At 39.5% G+C, this 24,582-nt stretch overlaps 1 protein-coding gene across 1 annotated transcript in view; it reads left to right on the forward strand.

Annotated features, from left to right (window-relative positions):
- CHP1 (calcineurin like EF-hand protein 1) overlaps positions 1-24,582 on the forward strand; it is a 43,151-nt gene that overhangs the window by 2,195 nt on the left and 16,374 nt on the right. Inside the window, exons 2-4 of the mRNA XM_028119562.2 lie at positions 7,075-7,147; positions 16,436-16,516; positions 19,825-19,952. Of these exons, the coding sequence (XP_027975363.1) occupies positions 7,075-7,147; positions 16,436-16,516; positions 19,825-19,952 (282 nt within the window). The remainder of the gene's footprint in view (positions 1-7,074; positions 7,148-16,435; positions 16,517-19,824; positions 19,953-24,582) is intronic.

Here is a 24,582-nt window from a genome sequence, read left to right on the forward strand (position 1 = left end):
TTCCTCTGCCCTGGGAGTTGAGCCTTCCCTTTATCTGGTTAGTGTCCATCAGCAGAGTTGTGTTGTTGTTTTTTTTTAAGATATTTATTTGACAGACAGCGAGAGAGGGAACACAAGCAGGGGGAGTGGGAGAGGGAGAAGCAGGCTCTCCGCTGAGAAGGGAGCCCTATATGGGGCTCGATCCCAGGACACTGGGATCATGACCTGAGCCGAAGGCAGACACTTAATGACTGAGCCACCCAGGCGCCCCAGCAGAGTTGATTTTTAAAGCAGTAATTTTAACATGATGCAAAAGGTTTAGAAGACTAAAAACAGATACCTGAGGGGGAGGTGGAGAAGTGGAATTTGTCCAATTTTCATCTGCTTCTTGTTCCATTGAGACTTTAGGGAACTATCAGAAACACTTCAAGTTAAGAACAAGTAATATGACATCTCAGTACTCCCTTTACCAGTAAGAAAATGTGGCATAATTGAGGAAAGGTGACTTTATAGTTAATATGAAAGCTTTGCATTGGAAATGATGATTATATTTAAACATATTTTCCGTAAATCTAAATTGATTAGAATTCTTGCATGACCGGTTTAGCCAGTATTTGAAATGTAATCTCTCAAGTATTTGGCAGACTAATTCTAGGTAAGAATTACCTGTAAGCCTCAGTTTTGTCATCTGTAAATGGGAATAATAATAGTACCTACTGGGGCACTTGGGTGACTCAGATGGTTAAGCGTCTGCCTTCGGCTCAGGTCGTGATTCCAGGGTCCTGGGATCGAGCCCCAGGTCGGGTTCCTGGCTCAGCAGGGAGCCTGCTTCTCCTCCCTCTGTCTGCCCCCCTGCTCATGCTCTCTCTCTCTCTGTATCTCTGTGTCTCAAATGAATAAATAAAATCATTTTTTTTAAAAGATTTTATTTATTTATTTATTTGACAGAGACAGAGACAGCGAGAGAGGGAACACAAGCAGGGGGAGTGGGAGAGGGAGAAGCAGGCTTCCCGCTGAGTGGGGAGCCCGATGTGGGACTCGATCCCAGGACTTTTGGGATCATGACCTGAGCCGAAAGCAGCCGCTTAACAACTGAGCCACCCGGGCATGAATAAATAAAATCTTAAAAAAAAATAATAGTACCTACTTCATAGGATTCTTATGAGGATTAAATGAGATAATTATGTAAACTACTTAGAATAGTGCCTGATATATAAGTGTCAGGTAAGTGTTAGCTATTATTTTGAACCATAGATAAGACTCATCTTACTGGGAAAATATTTGTATGTGCTAGTTATAAAACTATGTCTAGGGCTATATAAGTGGAGAGGTGACAGCATTTTATGCTTTTCCTATTTTCAGGGAGCATCGGACTAGAAATCCAGTCATTTTCCCAACTCTATAGAAATAAAACTTTTAAAGGAATAGACATCTTAATGTTTTTAACAGTTTAAAAAACATTGTCTAAAAAAATTAAAATATTTTTCTTTTCTTTTTTTTTGAGAGAGACTGGCAGCGTGGGGGAAGGGGAGGGGCAGACAGAGAGGGAGATAGAGAATCTTAAGAAGGCTCCATGCCCAGCTCGGAGCCCAATGCAGGGCTTGATCTCACAACCCTGAGATCATGACCTGAGCCAAAATCAAGAGTCCGATGCTTAACCACCTGAGCCACCCAGGCGCCCCTTAAAACATTTTGTGTTGCATAAAACATTTGCTATATTGTCTTTGTTCTGTTACCTTCTTTCACACATCAGCATTTTCATATATGAAAGCCCAGCTGAATAAGTTATCACTGGGGGGAAATCACAACGGTCTTGGGAGTTTCTGTAATCTCTACTCTTAGTTCACTTAACTGTAGCTATAAACTGGCTGTGAATTACTTAAAACCATTTTTAAAAAACAGCCGCTTAATCTGTGAGAAACAATTCAAACCAATGGAGTAGTAATGAATGCCCATTCATTTAATTTAATTATTATTATTTTTTTTTACATTCATTTAATTTTAGTCTCTAGTTCTGGTGTGTGTCATGTGGTATGGGGATGGTGTTGAACAGGTTTAGGAAGTAAGTTTTACAGGCTGGTGAGGTTTTGTTTGTTTGAGAAGGTATAGTGATGATAGAACTAGTGTGGGTTTTTCTGTAGTTTCTACAAAGAACACAAGCCTGGCAATGGCAATTGCTTGAGAATAATTTCCTGGACTAGAATGTACGTGGAAGTTCAACTTCAGGCTCCTGCTATCTCAAAATGCAAGGGCCACTTCATGGCCCTCACCTGCCAAGCCCTGTTGCCTGAAGGTGCTATCTTTTGGCTCCTCTTGAAATGGAAATGTGCTTAAAACTAACACCTTTAGCTGGTTTGGGGTTAAGTGATTTGTAAAGCTATGTACCTTTTCTCCCAAATTACTATGAAAAATTTGAAATATATAGAAAAGTTAAAGTAGTGTAATGAACATCCGTATAACTTCCACCTCAATTCAACAGTTAAACATTTTGCTTTATCTACATATATATATAGCTTTAGCTGTCTATTTGATTTATCTATTTATATGTGTATATATATTTTTTGGTGAACCATTTAAATGGCAGATAACAGAAGTCCTCACCTAAATATAATTGTATGTATCTCCTGAGAGTAGGGATTTTTCTTCCTACATAACCTCAGTTCTATATTACACCTAAGAAAATTGACAATAATTTAAAAATATTATCTACCATTTAGTCCATATTCAAATTTCCCAAATTATAAGAAGGTGGTTTGTTGGCGCACCTGGGTGGCTCAGTCGTTAAGTGTCTGCCTTCAGCTCAGGTCATGATCCCAGGGTCCTGGGATCGAGCCCCGCATTGGGCTCCCTGCTCAGCGGAGAGCCTGCTTCTCCTTCTCCCTCTGCCTGCCGCTCTTCCTACTTGTGCTCTCTCTCTATCTCTTGTTAAATAAATAAATAAAAATCTTAAAAAAAAAAAAGGTGGTTTGTTCTTGTTTTTTTAATGTCTTTTAAGTCTCTTTTAATCAGTGGTTCCCTTAGAGAGTAGGCCAGCTCTTGAAGCCCTATGTCACGGGAAACAGGAAGTGTTGGAGTGTGGAATGGTTGGGATTCAGACTTCAGTTTCTCAATCTTTTATCTGGAGTTACCTTTGGTTGTTGTAGTATGCTTTACCTAGGTTATCAGTCTGTTCTTCTGTATTAAGATGTAGGATAAAGGCAAGGGAAAAATAACTTTTTTCTTACTCCCTTTTCATTTTATTCTTCCCTCTGTCATTCCTGCCTAGTGCTTGGTACTTCTCTGAACTGCCTTTGTCCTCTGAGCATGAGGCAGTGATACAGAGTTTTGTGGTCAGATTGGCATGGTCTTTCAAGTAATCTTTCAACAGTATAAGATAATTATTTGCCCATTAGTGGAGAAAAATATAGCTTCATTCAAGACTTGACCATGTCCACAGCCTTTTCTGGGAGGTCAACTCCAGAGACTTCCTTTGGGTTACCGAGAATTGGTGTAGGCTTGGGGCACCTGTCCTGTTAGCCTAGTGCCTTCTGGTGAGAAAAGTTTACTGGAAACTTTTCTTGCCTTCATTTGTGGCAGTTCCAGTATCTTTCTGCTCCTTAAAGTTGCTCTGAGCTCTACACCTTGGAGATTGCTTTATATTCTCTGTCATGGTGGATTTAGCACCTAGATTAAAGCTTACTTTCCTCCTCCTCCTCCCCTTTCTCCTTTTCTTTTTTTTTTTAATGTTTTATTTATTTATTCATGAAAGTCAGAGAGAGAGAGAGAGGCAGAGGCAGAGGGAGAAGCGGGCTCCCCGCCTAGCAGGGAGCCCGATGCGGGACTCAATCCCAGAATCCTGGGACCATGACCTGAGCCGAAGGCAGATGCTTAACCATCTGAGCCACCCAGGCGCCCCTCCTTTTCTTTCTTCTTAATAAACATTAGTTCTAGGGACTCCTGGGTGGCTCATTCGGTTAAGCGTCTGCCTTCGGCTCAGGTCACAATCCCAGCCAGGGTCCTGGGCTCGAGTCCCGCATCAGGCTCCCTGCTCGGTGCAGAGTCTGCTTCTCCCTCTCCCTCTGCCTGCTGCTCCTCCTGCTTGTGGGTGCGTGCGTGCTCTCTCTCTCTGACAAATAAATAAATAAAATCTTTAAAAAAATAAACATTAATTCTGAAGTTTAGGACATAGATTGAGATTTGACCATATTGAGTTGTATTAAAAGTTGACATTTGTTTGTACATTTCTCTACTGATTTCCATATAGCCTCTTTCCTCCTGGAAGATAGCAGGTTTATGGTTCACGAAAATTTGTGAAGCGTTCCATGTTTTTTAAAAGATTTATTTATTTATCTATCTATTTATTTGAGAGAGAGAGCGCGTGTGTGGTACAGAGGGAGAGAAACTTCAAGCAGATGCCCCACCCCCCCAGCTTAGTGTCTGTTGCTGGGCTCTATCCCACAACCCGGGAGGTCATTACCTGAGCTGAAACCAAGAGACCCTTAACAGATGGAGCCATCCAGGCGCCCCAGGCATTCCATATTTTTAAGGAAACCAGCCATAAGCTGATCTTTTTTCTGAATATGGGATGTAATACCATGCCAGTACTTAGGGAATTTTTAGAATCATACTTTAAGAGGTTCTTTGAGATGGTCTAGATTAGAAAGAGGTCTGTTGACTCATTTGTTAGTTGAAGGGGTTGGACTAGATGACAACATCCCTGCCAGTTTTAAAATTGTAGCAATAGCCATACATATATATACATATATGGAATTTCTAGAAGGATTCACAAAAAGCTGGCAATAGTGTTTGCTTCTGGCAAGGGAGACTAGGGAACTTGGTTGTTAGGGAGACTTTTTATTGTATACACTTTTGTACTATCTTTATTTTTACAATGTGCATGGATTATTTTCTCAAAAAAAAGGGGCACCTGGCTGTCTCAGTCCACAGAGCATGCAACTCTTGCAGGGTTGTGAATTTGAGTCCCATGTTGGGTGTAGAGATTACTTAAAAATAAAATCTTAAAAAACAAACCTGGTATAAAAAGAAATACAATTCAATGTTTTCCTTGTTAAAAGGAAAGTAATCTGAATATTTAATAGTCTAAGTACTAAAAACTGAACCAGTGGACTAAATATCCTGCAATTATTTAAAAGGACTCCAAAGCAACACAGAATAATTATGAGTGAATAAATGAGAAGCTGTTCCAACTATGGAAAGTATACAAGTGGCTGATATTAGATGGTATATAAAGAAATGAAAACAGTGGTGTTGAGACTGTGAACAAGTTTTGTTCTTTCAAAAAAATCTTTTGGGAAAGTTAGTCATTCTTTAACTGACTTATTTTTGTTAAACTAAAGGGAACTTTAGTTCTAGAGCATCCTTTGAGGCCAGAGGCCAGAGCCAGGGTAAACAGGTCAGGTTCCTGAAGAAAACGGCTGTAGCTACCAGAGTCCAGAGAAAGGTAGAGATTAATTATAAATGCAGCAGTGAAACTGTACCTTCCGGCTCACAATGTGAGGATGATGATGATAGTGGCTAACCTGGAGTGCTTACCCTGTACCAGATGCTCTGCCAACTGCTTTCTTCTCCTGGACTCCCATAGTTCTCTCCGCAACCCTTTGTGGTCACCCCTCACTAGGTAGGCGGTGGTGCCATGAATGGGATCAGCCTGTTACCTGACCCCCACCAGAGAGCACTGGCTGGCACTGAGTGGATCCATAGCTGCCTCCTCAGTGCCTGGCACCTGCTGGCTCTAGGCTGGCTCTGGGCTGGCTCTGGGCTGGCTGGGATTAATTCTTCTTCTCTGCTCTCTTTGGAGAGCTAGTACCCAACAGCCCAGCTTGGGGTGAAATCTGATGCTGAAGAATTCACTGCTGCCCCTAGTGTGTCCTCTCATCCTAGCTCCAGGCCATTCACTTCCTGCTTCTCCCGCTGTGCCCCGGTTTACTTTGTCCCATTGTTCCTAAAACTGCAAGTAGATTTTGTTGAGCTGGGGGAGGAGGGCTACTATCAGAATGCCTTCAGCCACCCCTTTAAACCCCTGAAGGTACAGCCTAGGACAAAGTCCACACTTACCACACCCTTTTTGGCTCTTGTCTTTTCCCCTTTGATAACTCTCCTTTTTTTCCCTTCCTACTTCCCGTCAGCCGGGAAACTAAACTGTTTCCCAGAAATTCCTTTATGCGTTTTCAAATTCTTACTGTGTACCTGCAGTTATTACCTCATTTTAATTGCCAGCTTGTGCTTGAGTTAAAAAATTAGGAGGAAAATAGCTTCCTTGTAGATATCATCTCGTGACAACCTGATCTTTTTACAGATTGCTTAATTTGCTTTCTGGGAGCCCATTCCTTTACTGGGAGCTCAGTGGAGCTCATGCAATCACAGAAAAGAGGCTGACCTGACCCTGTGATCTTTTACCTAAATGTCAGTCCTGAGGGAAAAGAAAGCCAGGAAAGCTTGGTGCAGGAGCAAGCCAGATTTTAAAAAATAGAATCTGTCCCAGGGCACCTGGCTGGCTCAGTTGGTGGAGCTTGTGACTCTTGATCTCAGGGTTGTGAGTTCAAGCCCCACGATGAGTATAGAGATTACATAAAAATAAAATCTTTAAAAAAAATAAGATAAAAATAGAATCTGCCCCAATCTGTACAAGTTAACCAGCCTGGCATTGCCAACCTGAAACATCAAACTAATTAATAGGTATGTGTTTTTAATCAAAGCATACATTTAATAGCCTCTAAGTCAGGTGAAAAGGTGAGAAAAGTAAAAAAGGTTAGTTTTACAGTTTCCTTTTAAACTAAATTTGGCTTTGTTTTGGTAAATCTTAACCACTTGACATTTAATGTATAGTCCTAATGAAGCCTAGACTTCATTCCTGAGAGTCAATTTTGATTGCTCTCAGTTTATTTATTTTCTAACTCCTTTCTTTCTTTAGCTTTTAAAATTTCTGTTTTGACACTCTAGAAATGAGTTAGAGTTGAGACATCTCCCCATTTTACTCTCTTTGAAGTGTATGGTGGACTGGGACCAGAAAGGCAGTTGACTTCTGAAGGACCACACTCGAGTTCAGTTTGAGTGGAGGGTGACTTCGCCAGCTGGGACTAATTTTGTGTTCTTTAGTTTCCCACAGTCAGATCACCCGCCTCTACAGCCGGTTCACCAGCCTGGACAAAGGAGAGAATGGGACTCTCAGGTAGGCAGTTCCCATCTTTATTTTCGGGCAATATCTGAACAGGAACCTTTATCCCCAGGGCAGAGGTATAGGCATCTAGAGTGCAGAGGGCAGGGACCAGTTCTTCACTGTCTTTGAGCATCATGGATTCGCAAGGAAGTTAAGCAGCAGAATGGCATTACATTTATCACTAGGTACTTTCTGCCTTTACTCTTAACTCCCCTAAGTTTGGGTGGCCATTGTTCTGGTCCTTTTGAAAATTTCAGCTCTCTCTACTTGAGTTTTCCCATGGCCCTTTCCCAAACACGTTAGCTTTCAGGAAGTCAACCCATAGCAATCCAGGGTGGTCTAGATTGTTTTGCCCTCCCCTGTCATTTTCTACTCCAGCCCCATAACCCTAAGGTACACTACTTTGTATGTATTAATGTTAGATAAGATGTTCAGTGTTTTAGTCTAGAGCATTGGTTCTCAATTGAGGGCTCTTCTGCTCCTAGACAACAAAATATCTGGAGACGTTTTTGATTGTCATGACTGGGGCGTGCGTTGATGTCTGGTGTGTAGAGGCCAGAATGCAGCTACATGTCCTATAATACAGAACAGCCCCCCCACAACAAAGAATCAGTCTTCTTAATAAATAGCAAACACGCCAAAGTTGAGCAACACTTGTCTAGAGTTAATTATATGACTTCAGAGTAATGTGATATTGTACCACTTCCTATTTGTAATTGTCTTATCATAGTCCAATGAAATCTCTCCTTACCATCACCTCCCACCCTAACTCTCAGTAGCAAGCTCAGCTTTAACTAACTAATATAGAATGAAGCTGTTAGCTTTTCTAGTGGCTGGCAGGAAGCAAGAAGTAGTTTGGGAATTCTTTAGAAGACTTTTAGCACAGTTGTGGGGTGTGGTATAAAGGGGGAAGGCATATAGTTGCTAAGCCTTTGTACATAATCCTCAGGCAGAATAGCTAGAGAATGCTGATAAAACCATAGGGCCATGTTAGTACAGGGCAAAATCTGCTGTCACTGGAAGCTGGGATGGACTCAAACCATGCTGTATAGTCATTAATGTCTATGAAATAACATTAACAACTATGGAATACCTACCATGTGCAAAGACCACACTGGGTGCTTTTTCTTCTTTTTTATATTGAGGAAAATATACATAATATAAAATTTACCATTTTAAAGTATACAATTCATTGGCATTAAGTTCATTGACAATGTTGTATGACCCTTACTACTATCTAGTTAGAGAACATTTTCATCACCCCGGTTGGAAACCTTGTACCCAGTAAGCAGTCACTTCCTATTTTGGGGGCAGGGGCAACCACTAATCTACTTTTTTCTCTCTCTGGACATTTCATATAAATGGAATCATACAGTAGGTGGCCTTCTGTGACTGGCTTCTTTCATTTAACATGGTGTTCTCAAGGTTCTTCAACAATATAGCATGTATCAATACTTCATTCCATTTTATGGCTGAATAATATTCCATTGTATGCATATACCGTATTTTGTTTATCTGCTAATAAGTTGATGGGCATTTGGGTTTTTCACACCTTTTGGTTATTATGAATAGTATTTATATGAACATTTTTGTGTGGACATATGTTTTAATTCTCATTGGACTTATACTTAGGAGTAGTGTTGTGGGTCATATGGTAATTTTATGCTTAATTTATTGAAGAACACCGAATCGTTTTCCACAGAGGCTGCACTGTTTTACATTCCCACCTGCAGTATATTGAGGGTTCAAACTTCTCTACATCCTCACCAACACTTAACTGTCTTTTGATGCTAGCTGTCCTGGTAGGTGTGAATGGTGTATCATTGTGGTTTTGATTTGCAGTTCCCTGCTGGCTGTTGCTATTGAGCATCTTTTCATGGTTGACCATTTGTATATCTTCTTTAGAGAAATTCCTATTCGAATCCTTTGCCTGTTTTTTAATTGGTTTGTCTTTTTGTTGTTGAATTGTAAGAGTTCTTCCTACATTCTAGAAACTAGATCCTTATGAAATACATGATTTGCAAATATTTTCTCCTATTCTGTGGATTGTTTTGGTACTCTGTAGTATTCTTTGAAGCACAAAAGTCTTAAATTTTGATGAAGTCTAATTTATCTAATTTCTTTTTTGGTCCATGTGCTTTTGGTATCATAGCTAAGAAACCATTGCCAAATCCAAGGTCATGAAGATTTACCCCTATGTTTTCTTCCACGAGTTGTATAGTTTTAGCTCTTCTATTTAGGTCTTTGATTCATTTTGAGTTATTTTGTATGTGTATATATGTACTATATATATATACATATATGTGTGTGTGTGTGTGTGTGTGTGTGTATATATATATATATATATATATATATATATATGTATGGTGTGAGGTTAAAGTCAAACTTTATTTTTTTTGCATGGGGATATCTACCTGTCCCTGTACCATTTGTTGAAGAGACAATGTAGATTTGCACTTGAAAAATTAAAACAGGGGTGCCTGGGTGGCTCATTTGGTTGAGCATCTGACTCTTAATTTCGGCTCAGGTCATCATCTCTGGGTCATGGGATCAAGCCCTGCGTCTGGCTCTGGGCTCAGTGTAGAATCTGCTTGTCCCTCCCCCTCTGTTTCTCCCTCTACTTGCACGCTCTCTCTCTCAAATAAATAAATAAAATCTTAAAAAAAAAAGAAAAAAAATTGTTTTGTTTTTAAGATTTTAAGTAATCTCTATACCCAATGTGGGGCTCGAACTCACAACCCCGAGGTCAAGAGTTGCTTACTCTATGGGACTGAGTGAGCCAGATGCCCCAGAAACCTTTTATTTTTCTTTCAGCCCTAATACTTGAATAATTTACTTGAGTTTGGGGTTATATCTTCCTCATAAATTCAGATTTAACCACTGAGTAAAGATATATAATTCACATTCATTTTGAGTCCTTTTCTTTGTGCAAATTGAGTGATATGTAAGTGTGTGTGTGTGTTTTAATCACTTTCATTATGTGCTGAAAAACAGTGGAAAGACTCTTATAAAAGGAGCTGTCTCTTAGAAAGGATGAAAACTTTGCAGGAGTCAGCTAGTATTTACCCGTTCATTAAAATCTAGCTAAGATTTGCTCAATTCCTAAAACACTGTTTTGTACTCTGGAATGCCAGTGAGCTAATTCACTCTTTTGATAGGTATTTATTGACTATCTGATGTGTGAGGCACTGTTCTCTGTGCTTGTTTCTACATATTCTTGGAGAAGAGGTGGTAGAAAGTGATAATTTTTTATTTCATAGCTGCCTGGATCTAACTGATTTTTTTGTACTCAGCTTTACAAAGCACTAGGTCCTAAATTTGTGCTTTGATCTCCATGTGGTGTGGATTCAAATATGGGAGAAGCCCCAGGCCACCTTGAGTACAAGAAGAAATTACCCTGTTGTACTACATAGTAAACAACGAGCATATGAGATGTAAATCATTTTGTTGGATCACCCACTATCAGGGGTTTCACTCTGGCTATGCTTCCTGACAACAGCCATATCTGCCTCTGGCCATCTGTTAGATTGTCTTACCCTCTTCCTCAGCCACATCTCTTCTACTCCCTCCAGCTTTAGAGAATACCTGATGGACTCTTAAAATCTATACTACAGTATAATAATGGATCTTTCTAGCCTTTACTGCCAAACCCAGCTCAAGTCCTGTCTTGATCTTTCCAGAACCCATCAGGGTGCTTAGCCAAACTCAAGTGACCAATCTTTTGTTACCTGGAACAGGCCCCACTTTCTTAAGAAGGCTTTTAGCAAAAATAATTTCCTTTTTACATTTTCTTCACTTTCCTCTTCCCGTGATGCTCCATGCCTGGGCCTGAAGCCAGATCTACAGAGCAAGAGGCATGTACCATCCGTAGCATTTGTATTCCTTTGTAGTGTCAGTCCCAGTGGGAACATAAAGCAGAAACTATGGAAGGCTTTGGTTAGAAATGGAGCTTCTCCAAGATGCTTTCAGAGATTCGCCCAAAACTATGTTTAATAGGATACTAGTTTTTTGGTCTACCTATAGGTGTTGTATACAAAGAAGAAGAAAAAACTATCAACTAAACTTTATGCAAAACTTTGTGAGCATGGTTTAACAGGATTCTTTTTTATGGGATTTCCTGGCATCTTTAATATGCTCAAGTGAATTGGGCCTCTTTAAGAAGGGAATATTGTAAACAGTATTTGTCAAATGATTTGCAGTTTTCCTATAGACTTTCTTTTTACATGGATCATCTTTCAGATTTGTATTTCATAGAATAAAAAAATATATTGTAACCTCACAAATCTTATTTTCTTCAGATGCTATTATTTTGGGTAAAATGTTTCTACCACTGCTGTTGAAATTGATCTTCCTGAAATGGGTATCTGTCTTTTTTTTTTTTAAGACTTAATTTATTTGAGAGAAAGAGAGCACATAGAGGGAGAAGAAGAAGCAGACTCCCCACTGAGCAGGGTGCCCCATGCGGTACTCGATCCCAGGACCCTGAGATCATGACCCCAGCCGAAGGCAGACACTTAACCAACTGAGCCACCCAGGCACCCTGAGCATCTGTCTTGTAAAGGGTCTTGCAGCGGTCCTTTGCAGGTCAGGTCAAGATGAGAATCTCATCAGCATCTGAATACAAAGATGATTTCTTTTGTTTAAATATCTTCTGTACTGGGGCACCTGAGTGTCTCAGTCAGTTAAGTGTCTGCCTTTGGCTCAGGTCGTGATGCCAGGTTGCTTGGGATCAAGCCTCACATAGGGAAAGGGAGTCTGCTTCTCCCTCCGCCCCTTCTCCCTCTGCCCCTCTCGTGTTTGCTAGCGTGTTCTCTCTCTCTCTCAAATATAAACCTTTAAAGAAAAATATCTTCTGTACTGATCTAATGTATGGTGTTAGAAGTCAGCATAATGATTACCCTTTGTGGAGGGGAGCAGGTAGAGACAAAAGGATCCCCACGTTGTGTGTAGAGATTACTAAAAAATATAAATAAACTATTAATTAAATGCTTCAAATAATGGAAATCATTTCAGTGCTAAATCTAAATAATAAGTTATTTATTTCTATTATATCACTTAAATAGGGAACACTTTTCTTAGAGAGAGAGAGAGAGAAAGCACAAGCAAGGGGAGTGGCAGGCAGAGGGAGAAGCAGGCTCCCCGTTGAGCAAGGAGCCGGATATGGGACTTGATCCCAGGACCCTGGGATCATGACCTGAGCTGAAGGCAGACGCTTAAACCGACTGAGCCACCCAGGTGGCCCTGGAACACTTTTCTTAACTGAGTATGTTCCCACAAGTGTGTCCTTTTAACAGATTTTAATGTCCTCATTATGCATGTCATCTCACCATCGACCCTGGGGCCTGAAATATAAACAGTTAACTGAGGCTGAATTTCCAGGTAAGAGAAGGAACTTGCATAATGAAGATCAGTGTAGACAGCTGGCACTTCTGGTTACTCTAGGTCTCTCAAACATCCCTGAGCCTGTGAAGGTCTGGAAAACCACTCTTCCCTGGGAATTTCTTGGCCACAAAGAATGCTGTTATATATGATTCTCTTCTCAGACTTGCCTACTTCTAGGTATAACATCTTTTCTTAAAATATCTTTGAGGAAGATTTTCCTAGGTATACTGTAAGGTAAAATATAACACTGGCATGCTTTTTATGAGTACACAAATTTTGAACAAATCTTACTTGTGTATAGACTGCTTAGAGTCTATGTTTTCTCTATTAGGTCTGTGTTAGTGGACAAATGTAAGAAGCTATGTTTTAGAAAAATTGCTCAGATGATCTCCATTCTACTATAGAACAACTAATAATAACAAACTGTATTGTTTAGCAGTTTACAAACTATTGTTTTGTACTTTTATTTTAATTTTGATACTATCAACAGTATTCTTGGTCTTATAGAACTGCATTGTATATACAATCTAAATTCCAAGAGTAAAGAAAAAAAGTGTCAAAGGGCAAGTTTAGGTCTTATTGACATTGGAATTCCAAGACTAGATCCCTTTTGAGACTGAAGTTCAGGCTAGGTTGTGTACTCACCACTTGATATTAGACCTGGTATTTAAACTGTGCCTTTTCTCAGCTAAAATTACTCCAGCTTGTTAGACATTAAGCTGAGGTATGTGGCTATGCAATTCAAATGAGCCTTAATCTTCATTTAAAAGGGAGTAGTTACTTTTCTTAACCTCTGTCAAAGAAGAGGAGCCACTTTGGGTGATAATGCGGACTTTGTATTACAGAACGAGTTATGTAATAAGAGCTTAGTACATGTTTGTGGAATCAAATAATTCAGGACCTCCATAATTTCCTTTATCTTTTAGCATCTTAAGCAATGGCTTCTTCTGGTTCATTCATTGATTAAAAAATTACTACCCGAAGTGATCAAGGAAGATTAGAATTCAGAGTTATTGTTCCAGAGCTTTACATTTAGTCCCCAGGTCAGTTTTTTTTAAGATTTTCTTTATTTATTTGACAGAGGCACAGTGAAAGAGGAAACACAAGCAGGGGGAGCGGGAGAGGGAGAAGCAGGCTTCCTGTGGAGCAGGGAGCCCAATGCGGGGCTCGATCCCAGGACCCTGGGATCATGACCTGAGCCGAAGGCAGATGCTTAACGACTGAGCACCCAGGCGCCCACCCAGGTCAGTTTTGACCTGTGTCACCACCAGATGTGTTGAAGATGAGCTTCTTGAATTAATTCAGCACCATCTAAATGTTAAACCGTTCTAAGAGAAACAGAGTATTGAAGGCTTCTGGATAAAATAGGGATATTGGGATGCCTGAGTGGTGCAGTCGGATAAGCATTGGCCTTTGGCTCAGGTCATGATCCCAGGGTCCTGGGATCGAGTCCTGCATCAGGCTCCTTGTGTAGCGGGGAGCCTGCTTCTCTCTCTGCCTGCCGCTCCCCCTGCTTGTGCTCTCTCTCTCTCTCTCTGATGAATAAGTAAATAAATCTAAAAAAAAAAAAAAAAAGATTAAAAAAATAAATTAATTAAAATAAGGATTTCCTTTGCACTTAGTAAAAGGGGGTAGAGGAATAAGTTTTATCTCTTCTGTTAGTAAATGTCTTGAAGGCAAGAATCAGGTTCGTTTGAGTTTTATTTTTCTTTTTTTACTTCTTACCTAGAAATAATTTCAAACTTACAGAAAAGTTCCAAGAATAATACAAAGAACTTCCACATACCTGATACCCAGATTTACCAATTGTTAATATTTTGCCACATACCTTAGTGTCACATTCTTGTGTCAAAGTCAAGAAATTTCGTTTTGATACAGTACTATTATATAATTCCATATTCTGTATGGCCTGTGTTCCATTTTTACCTATTGGCTCAGTAATGTCCTTTGTAGCAATGTTATTCCTAGCCTAGGTCATGCATTGAGTTCAGTTGTATATCTTTTAGTCTCCTATGATCTGGAACAATCTTCTGCCTTCCTCTGTCCTTCATGACATTCATATTTTTGAGGAGACAGCACAGATATGTTACAGACAGCTTTATATATTTGGCACAGAATATAAACTAAGAAGTTTTTAGAAAACATTTTTTGAATATTTTTTGGGAGAGCACCTTTCTTTCAGAATGTTTAATATGGGAAAGGTGTGTGTGGGGGGGGGAGGGGGCACCTGGGTAGCTCAGTTGGCTGAGCGTGTGTGTGTGTGTGTGTTGGGGCACCTGGGTAGCTCAGTTGGCTGAGCGTGTGTGTGTGTGTGTGTGTGTGTGTGTGTGTTTATTGGGGCACCTGGGTGGCTCAGTTGGCTGAGCATCTGCCTTCAGCTCAGGGTGTAATCCCGGGGTCCTGGGATTGAGCCCATAGTTGAGCTCCCTGCTCAGTGGGGAGTCTGCTTCTTCCTCAGCCCCTCCCCCTGCTCATGTTCTCGCTCTTTCTAAAATAAATGAATAATTTTTTTAAAAGATTTTATTTATTTATTTGAGAGAGTGAAAGAGAGAGAGCAAGGGGGGTTGGGGAGGTAGAGGGATCGAACCTGGAGGAGACTCCCCGCTGAGTGCAGAGCCCTGTGCAGCTGGATCCCTCAACCCTGGGATCATAGCCTGACCTGAAGTTCGATGCTTAACAAACTCGGTCACCCAGGCACCCCAAGAAGTGGGTGGATATTTTTTTTATGACTTTATTTATTCATGAAATACAGAGAGAAAGAGAGAGGCAGAGGCAGAGGGAGAAGCAGGCTCCCTGTGGAGCAGGGAGCCTGATGTGGGACTCAATCCCAGGACCCTGGGATCATGACCCAAGCTGAAGGCAGACGCTTAACCAACTGAGCCACCCAGGCGCCCTGTGTTTTTTAATCATTTGTTCTATTCTATTTCATTCCATTTTATTTTATTTATTAAGATTTTATTTTTAAGTAATCTCTACACCCAACATGGGCCTCAAACTCAAGAGTCACACTCTCCACCATCTGGGCCAGCCAGGCGCCCCAGAAATGTGGTTTTTTGTTTTTTGTTTTTTGTTTTTTTTTTAGAAAAAAGGACATGTGCTGTGACTTAAATTTAAATTTAGATTTAAATCCGAGTTGTGCCACTTACTAGCTCATAGCACTGGGCAGGTTACTTTATCTCACTGACTCTCAGTTTCCTCAACTTGAAAAGAGTACAGATAAAATGTTGGCCTGAAGAAATGAGATAATGTGTATACCCAGAGCGGCACATGATGTGTGTACAGTGAATGGTGACTAATAATACTCATTTCAGCATAACTTCCAAGTTGTGAGAGGATGACTGCTCTTGCCACATTCAAGGCTTAATTATTTCTGTGGTCTGAGTCTGTAGAAGGCAAATGGAGAAAAGGCCAGAATCAGAGCAAGGAAGGATGGAAATCAATTAGTTGTCACACTTTATTCTTTCCTTGGATATTGCCTTAAGAATTCCTTGCATTTCATAGGTGTTGTAGATCTTACCAAGGATACAGGATTTTTGCTACTATACACAAGCTCTATGGTGTTGATAGTTTGCATTGCTCTTCACTCTCCAAACTTAATAACTAAGTACAAAATGGTAATGTTCAAAGAATGATTTACAGGGACAGCTCAGTATTTGCTTGTTAGTTGTTTTATTGACGTAACTTGTGTGCTGAATTCACTGGAATGTGGCGTAGTCAAATCTGGCTTCTTCCACTCTTGAGTTGGTGCAAGAAACGCTTGGCAGCTGCTAAAGTGCTATTCTTTGCAGTTATTTGGTATAATTTGCCACAGAAGTAAATTCCACGAGGTAATATTCTTGCTAGGTTCTACTCTTGCATGACTGAATGAGTTCCTGCTAAGGGCCAGTAGTCTCTAACTCAAGGTGATTCTCTTGGCAGCCGGGAAGATTTCCAGCGAATTCCAGAACTTGCCATCAACCCATTGGGGGACCGGATTATCAATGCCTTCTTTCCAGAGGGGTAAGTCCCTGCAGTTGTTGGGTTCCTTTCTGAGGCAAATCTGGAATAATGTTATTGGTTGGGTCATTTTAAACCACGATCCTCCTGATTATATTGGGCATCCTTAACTTGGTCATATCTAGAATATCTCTTCAAAGAGGTATATGAGCCTATTTTCAAAATTCTGTCTTTAATCTCTGTTTAGCTTTAATGTAAAACTAAAATTTTTTAAAACTTTTATTTGGAAATAATTTCAAGTTTATAGAAAAGTTGCTAAAATTGAAAATAATACAAAGAACTCCTGTATTTCTTTCACCCAGAGTCATCTCTTGTTACATCGTTAACCTTTTGCCTCATTGGCATGTGCTCTCTGTCTCCTTGTGTTCCAGCCAATGAAATTATAATCAAGTCATGTACAGGATTATAAATTTTCTAGTACCCACATAAAAAAAGTAAAAAACAAGTTAACGCTGTCAATATATATATTTTATTTATCCAGTGTATTTAAAATTTCATTTAATATGTAATCAATATATTTAAATTACTAATATATTACATTCTTTTTAATATTAAGTCTTTGAAATCTTGTGTGTAATTTACACCTACAACACCTATCAGCTGCTGTAATACTAATGTAAAATATTATGTATTGTATTCTTTTTTCCAGCTTTATTGAGAAATAATTGTCATATTGTTTAAGTTTAAGGTATACAGCACAGTGGTTTTATATATGTACATATTGTGATTATCACAGTAAGGTTAATGCATTTATCACCTTACATAGTTACTGTTTTTGTATGATGAGAACTTTTATAATCCACTCTCCTAGCAACTTTGAAATGTACCGCACAGTATTGTTACCTATAGTCACCATGCTCTACATGACATCCCCAGAACTTACTCCTCTTATAACTGGGAGTGTATACCCTTTGACCCCCTTCACCTGTTTCTCCCATTGTCTATTTTGTTCTAATATATCAATCATATTCCTGTTTTAATCTTCTTTATAGCACTTTCCCCCTGTCCAGTACAGGATCCAGGCTGGGTCAGTTGTCATGTTTCTTTGGCCTCCTTTAATGTGGAACATTTCCACAGCCTTTATTTTTCCTTTACAACATTGGCTAAGGATACAGTCCCCTCCACCACACACACAGTTTGCCAATAGACTTGGGTTTGTCTAATGTAGAACTAGGCTTTTGATATGCTTCACTACGTAATACACTGACTTCAGAGTACTGAGTAAATATTTATCAATTTGATTCGGTACCTTTTTCTGAATAAAGCTTTATTATGTTATATTATTTTAAGTAATCTCTTCAACAGTTTCTTCCTGGTTCCTTGTGACTTATCTGTATGACCCAAAGGACTTTAAAAAGTTCAGTGGTTGCCAATTTCTTAATAATGAGACTAAATGTCAGTGAAGATATTATCAGATAAAATGGAGAGGAAATTTTAGAACTCTAAACTGAGAGCAAAAGAATTTGCAAGTTGAGAATTTGGGCATTCAGTAAAGCTGAGTGACAGAGGGGGAGGACTAGCAGCTAGTTTGTGTGAAGACAGGAATTGAATCAAACAGACCTGCTCTCTTCAGATTCGTGTTGACCATGAGGAATCTCCTGCCCCCTCATCTTCATTTTCTCCCTTTTCTCTCCGTGAACTGCCCTGTTTGTTTCAGGTGTGGTTTTTGTGCTGAAATCTTGTGTTTTTTTCCTACTTCCTCCTTAGCCCATGCAGAGCATTGACCCTGTTCGGAGATAACTTACACATCTATGCTTTGTATCCAAACCTTTTGCAGTGAAAAGTAAACCCAGTAGAGTCATTTTGCCAACATTTTTTTCAGAATTCCATAGTAACCATTGGTTATCAGAAAAAGCAGTTTGTGGGAAGCGGTTTTGACTGCAGTGTCGCCTGCCATCCTATGCAACGTTCTGCTGAGGACATGAGGCAGGTGTACATGAGGAAGCTGAGGCCTGGACTGGGCTGCACTACCAAGCTCTCGGCAGGCTGCACTTCTGCTTCTTACTCTAAGAAGATACAGATCCTCAGTTTCTGGGTTTTTTGTTTCTTCTCTAGTCTTATGCAAGTGGAATTTTTTTTTAATGAGATTTGAAAGTGGAGCATTGATATTTAGTTTCCTTTTACTCAGACCAATGGCAATATTTGTACTCATTAATCTGTTGTTCTGGCATATGACTCAAATCTTATTCCACATTAGTTGATTCCTCATATCTACTGCTCCATTAGCAACCTAGCTAACTTGAAAAACTAACAGTCATTCTTTTGAGTACAAAAGAATGTACTCAAAAGAAGTACATTCTTTGTACTTGTGTGGTTGTGTGGTTCCACACAACCTGTTCTTTCCATGATTGCCATAGATAAATAACTATGTCACATTGGTTATACTTCTTTGAAGTATGTTGTTCATTCAAGTTTTAGAATTATTTCTCACAGAGTTACTGATTTGCCTGTGGCACAATAGAAAGATTTTTTCTAGTCTTAAGTTCCAGAAAAGCTTTATACAAGAGTCTTCCCAAAATTATGATCATGAGACATCTATCCACTTGTGAGGGGATAATAAAATCATAATAAGTAACACAATTATTTTGCAGACATTTAAAATGTTTCAAAGTGTTTATATTGATTGAAGACATGCTTAAAAGTTTAAAAAAGGGTAGGAAATTGTATATGCAGTATGTTCACAATTATCCAAAAAGCATAGAAAAATGAGTAGAAGAAAAGATATTAACAGTAATAGTAATTGCTAGAGCTAGGAGTGGTATTTTCTTTCTACTTTCCCCCCCAAATTTCCAAAAATGTATTTATTGCTTTCATAGCAAAATATTTATTTTAAAAGCTGCATTTCCACTTCAACCTTAAAATATCACTAGGTGTATGTGAGTGCAGGCGAAACATGAGAGATGGCTGGGAAGTCATTGGGTTGACATAGCTAATTTTTACTGCTTGCTGTAGAGTTTGAAGCAGTGAGTTCAAGTGCTGGCTTGCCTGATAGTGTAGCCCTAGTGCTACTTGAAATCCCTTTTGGGAAAAGAGCTATAAGGAACTTGAGTAGGTAACTCTGCTGAGTTCTGTTACCTCTCTAAGTCTGATTAATTATTTATAATGTGGGAAAAATAATACCTACCTTACAAGGTGGGGGTGATGCTTAATGAAGGTATTTTATGAGTCCTAAAGAATTGTGCATATGGGGAAAGACCTCATTAAATAGACTTTCAGGCCACTCTAGCTAAAACTGTTGCCAATATATTGGATTCATAACAAAGAATCACCCTGATTGAGATGGTGTTCTGTTTATTCTGTTTCCCAATCAGAGAGGACCAGGTAAACTTCCGTGGATTCATGAGAACTTTGGCTCATTTTCGACCTATTGAGGATAACGAAAAGAGCAAAGATGTGAATGGACCAGAGCCACTCAATAGCCGAAGCAACAAACTGCACTGTAAGGAGATAAAGTTTTCTGACTTAAAATATTTGCTTTCATTTGCATTTATAAATCATTTATTTACTCATTCATTCATTGAGCAAGTATTTACAAGAGCATAGTGATTAATTACACGGACTGAGTTCGGATCCCAGCTCTGCTGCTTTTTGGCCATGTGACTGCGTAAATTATTTAAAATCTTTGGGCCTTGGTTTCCTCTTGTGTAAAATGGGATTTTTTTTTTTTAAAGATTTTATTTATTTATTTGAGAGAGAGAATGAGAGATAGAGAGCATGAGAGGGAAGAGGGTCAGAGGGAGAAGCAGACTCCCTGCTGAGCAGGGAGCCCGATGTGGGACTCGATCCCGGGACTCCAGGATCATGACCTGAGCCGAAGGCAGTCGCTTAACCAACTGAGCCACCCAGGCGTCCCTAAAATGGGATGTTAAGGGGTTTTGCATAAGGATGTTGTGATGATTAAATGAGTTAAAGTATGTGAAGTACCTGGCAATAAGAACTTAGCTGCTAATATTATCCTTAAAATTCACAGAATGCTTACTGTGCACCAGGCAGTGCGGTGAGTGCTAGAGCAACAACAGTGAGTAAGACCTAGCCCCACCTGTAAGGAGGAATGGCAGTCTCAGCTGATCTAAGAATTTGATGGATACTGGATGTGACTCAAGTAGGCTTAGACAGCTGGCTTAGTGCAAGATTTAACTTTTGTCCCCATTCCTCTTGCCTCCTTTCCTTGGCTGTTTGTTAGATTTCCCTCTGTCCTTGTTGATTCATGTATGGGATTGCCCAGTCCCTTACAACACTTCTCCAGAAATTGAAATTGAATTTCTCTTTTCATTCAACACAAGTTGAAATGGAAATGGAAATTGTGTTGCATTGATTGAGCCCAGGCTTCTGTTACAAGAGTGCACAGTGGTATACAGAGAGGTCTTCGAAGCCACAGAATAAGTGGGGCCCATCAAGTTTTTAATTGGATGATTTAAAGAAGAATAAAAGGCTTTTAAATAGTGAAACAAATATAGATAAATCATAGAATATAATGCCAAATTTACACACATTTGAAAGAGGCAAGCCATCTGGCTGGCTCAGTCAGTAGAGCATGTGACTCTTGTTCTCAGAATTGTGAGTTCCAGCCCCATGTTAGGCAGAGAGATTACTTTAAAAACAAAAGAAGAAGAAGAAAGGGCGCCTGGGTGGCTCAGTCCTTAAGCGTCTGCCTTCAGCTCAGTTCATGATCCCAGGGTCCTGGGATCGAGCCCCGCATTGGGCTCCCTGCTCGGCAGGAAGCCTGCTTCTCCCTCTCCCACTCCCCATGCTTGTGTTCCCTCTCTCGCTATGTCTCTGTCAAATAAATAAATAAATAAAATCTTTAAAAAAATAAAAAATAATAGAAGAAGAAAGATGGGTATGTGAGACTTAAACTTTTAACTTGTAGCTTTTGGGCCACATCGTCAGATCTCCCTAGCTATGGCATTATGATTTCACTTTCTTGATATTTCGGGTAAAGAGTTTCAGAAGCACTGAAATAAATTTTGTTATATGAGACAGGGAAGATTTTTGAACCAAAATAGTAAAATACTGCTCTTCTTTAACACGATATCATGTACCTTAATGAAGAGCAGAAAACTTAAGTACAAACAAAACAATGTAAAAGAAAATAGAACTCCAACGAATTGCTCTCAAATGTATTGCCTACTTTGTTTGTTAGTGAATTCTAATTTCTTCTTTCAAGACTAAATATGACTTAAAACCAAGCCTGTCTCTCCACGTGTTGAGTTTCAGCATATGTTTAGTACAAGTTTGCCTGATTCTGACATTAACATAATAGAAATTTTATTACTCAGTGTTGTCAGACCAGAGCTTAAATAATAATTGAAAAAGCCAGGGATAGCATAGAATCACAGAAGAGGATACATGGTTTAATATTTTATTTTACCTTAAAATATTTATTTAAATTCAATTAATTAACATATAATGTATTATGGGTTTCAGAGGTAGAGGTCAGTGATTCATCAGTCTTATAACACCCAGTGCTCATCACATCACATTAAATGCCCTCCTTCATGTCCAGTTACCCCATCCTCCCCTCCAGGAACCCTCAGTTTGCTTCCTATGATTAAGAATCTCTTAAGGTTTGTCTCCCTCTCTGATTTCATCTTGTTTTATTTTTTTTTCCTCTCTTCCCCTATGATCCTCTGTTTTGTTTCTTAAATTCCACATATGAGTGAGATCATATGGTAATTGTCTTTCTCTGATTGACTTATTTCACTTAGCTTGACACCCTCTAGTTCCATCCACATCATTGCAGACAGCAAGATTTCATTTTTTTTAATTTACCTTAAAATATTTAAAAACACATTCACTGTCCAGTCTTTTGGTGTGGGACTAAGAGTTTTTGGCTTTTATTTGTTTTCATAAAAGTCTGCTGATGGGAGTCATGTAACTTTTTATACAGAGCACATCTATAATGTATAATCTGAGGTTTCTGGTTGCAGTTTCTTTTAAGTGGAAAAAGAGCTTAAAGATACTCGTAAAGCATTCCAAAAATAGAATCTTTCTGTTGTTTACATTTTTCCTCAATCTCTTACACTTATTCTGCCACACTTTATATTAGCAGCAGGTTTTTTTTTTTAAACTTTTTATTTATTTATTCATGAGAGACAGAGAGAGAGAGAGAGGCAGAGGGAGAAGCAGGCTCCCAAGGAGCAGGGAGCCTGATGTGGGACTCGATCCCAGGACCCTGGGATCATGACCTGAGCCAAAGGCAGACGCTTAACCATCTGAGCCACCCAGGCGCCCAGCAGCAGGTGTTTTCTTTTTCTAGTAACTTAATTTTGAGTCTTTCAGAAGTAATCAGTCTAAATTTCACGAAGCAATAACTTTGTTTTCACATACATGTTTCGCTGTTTATTAATTATATATAGTTCTTATTAACAATACAAATAGCTTGTAAGGGCAGTGTATACACCTGACTCTTGGTGAACATCCAACACAGCTGGTGGAGTAGACACTCAGGTGTTGCCCATTAGCTACGAGTACGCAGTTTGCCACCACATCAGTTGGAACGATTTGCAAAGGTAGGGAGAGAATCGGTGAATCAAGTGAGTTGGTTAAGGAGAAGACAGTTAAGAGACGTTCTGTGCTGTTATGAAAGCACAGAATGAAACTATGCTTGCTTTTCTAATCCAGGATTAGAGGAGAGTTTAAAGGTCATCAGACCAAATCATACCTGTTACCTGAATTCCCTCTCTAGCATGGGCTCTGCTTTTGAGGGTAGGGGGGACTCTACTTGTTTTAAGTCATGAGTTCCTTTGGCAGTCTAGTGAATCCTACTGACCCCACTCAGAACACTTTTGAAAGCATAAAATCAAATACGTAGGATTATAAAGGAAACCAATTATATCAAAATACAATTGCCAAAGTATTTTTTTTTAAGATTTTATTTATTTATTTGAGAGTGTGAGAGAGAGCATGAGAGGGGAATGGGTCAGCAGGAGAAGCAGACTCCCCACCGAGCAGAGAGCCTGATGCGGGACTTGATCCTGGGACTTGGGGATCATGACCTGAGCTGAAGGCAGTCGCTTAACCAACTGAGCCACCAGGCACCCCACTTGCCAAAGTATTAATGCAACTTTGTGAGAGTAATAGATGTGCTTCTTTGTTATTTATTTTAAGATTTATTTATTTATTAGAGAGAGGGTGTGTACACACATGCATGTGCCCACAAGCAGAGGGAGGGGCAGAGGGAGAGAATCCCCAAACAGGCTCCCTACTAAGTGCAGAACCTGATACGGAGTCCTATCTCAGGACCTAGGGTCATCACCTGAGCTGAAACCAAGAGTTGGACGCTTAAACAACTGAGCCACCCAGGCATCCCAATTATTTATTAAATAGCAGGATGTAACATTGGAGGCTGTGGAACAGCTCTTTATCTTTTTTTATCATCATCATCATCATCATTATTATTATTGAAGTATAATTGACATACAATATAGTAGTTTTAGGTGTACCACATAGCTATTTGACATTTATATACATTATGAAATGCTCACCATGGTAAGTGTAGTTACCATCCATCACCATACAAAGTTATTACAGTTATTACTGATCATTTTCCCTGTGCTGTACTTTACATCCTTACATCTCTGTGACTAATGTATTTTATAGCTAGAAGTTCTTCTTGATCCCCTTCACCTGTTTTGCTCATTTTACCCATCTCCCTTCTGACAACCACGATTTTGTTCTCTGTATTTATGAGTCTGTTTCAAACAGCTCTGTATCTTGAATGTGGTGGTGGTGGTGACACAAAACTACATAGGTGGTAAAATTGCTTAGAACTATACACACACACGTGTGCTTACACAGAAACACAGAGTGAAATCTGAATAAGCTTTGAATTGTACCACTGTCGATTTCCTGATTTTGATGGTATATTACAGTTATGCAAGATATTTTTTTTAAAGATTTTATTTATTTATTTGAGAGAGAGAGAGCGCGCATGAGAGGGGGGAGGGTCAGAGGGAGAAGCAGACTCCCCGCCGAGCAGGGAGCCCGATGTGGGACTCGATCCTGGGACTCCAGGATCATGACCTGAGCTGAAGGCAGTCGCTTAACCAACTGAGCCACCCAGGCGC

The sequence above is a fragment of the Eumetopias jubatus genome, unplaced genomic scaffold, assembly GCF_037043125.1.
Source record: "Eumetopias jubatus isolate StellerSeaLion01/CBP00866 unplaced genomic scaffold, mEumJub1_p1.0 scaffold_7, whole genome shotgun sequence".
Lineage (NCBI taxonomy): Eukaryota > Metazoa > Chordata > Mammalia > Carnivora > Otariidae > Eumetopias > Eumetopias jubatus.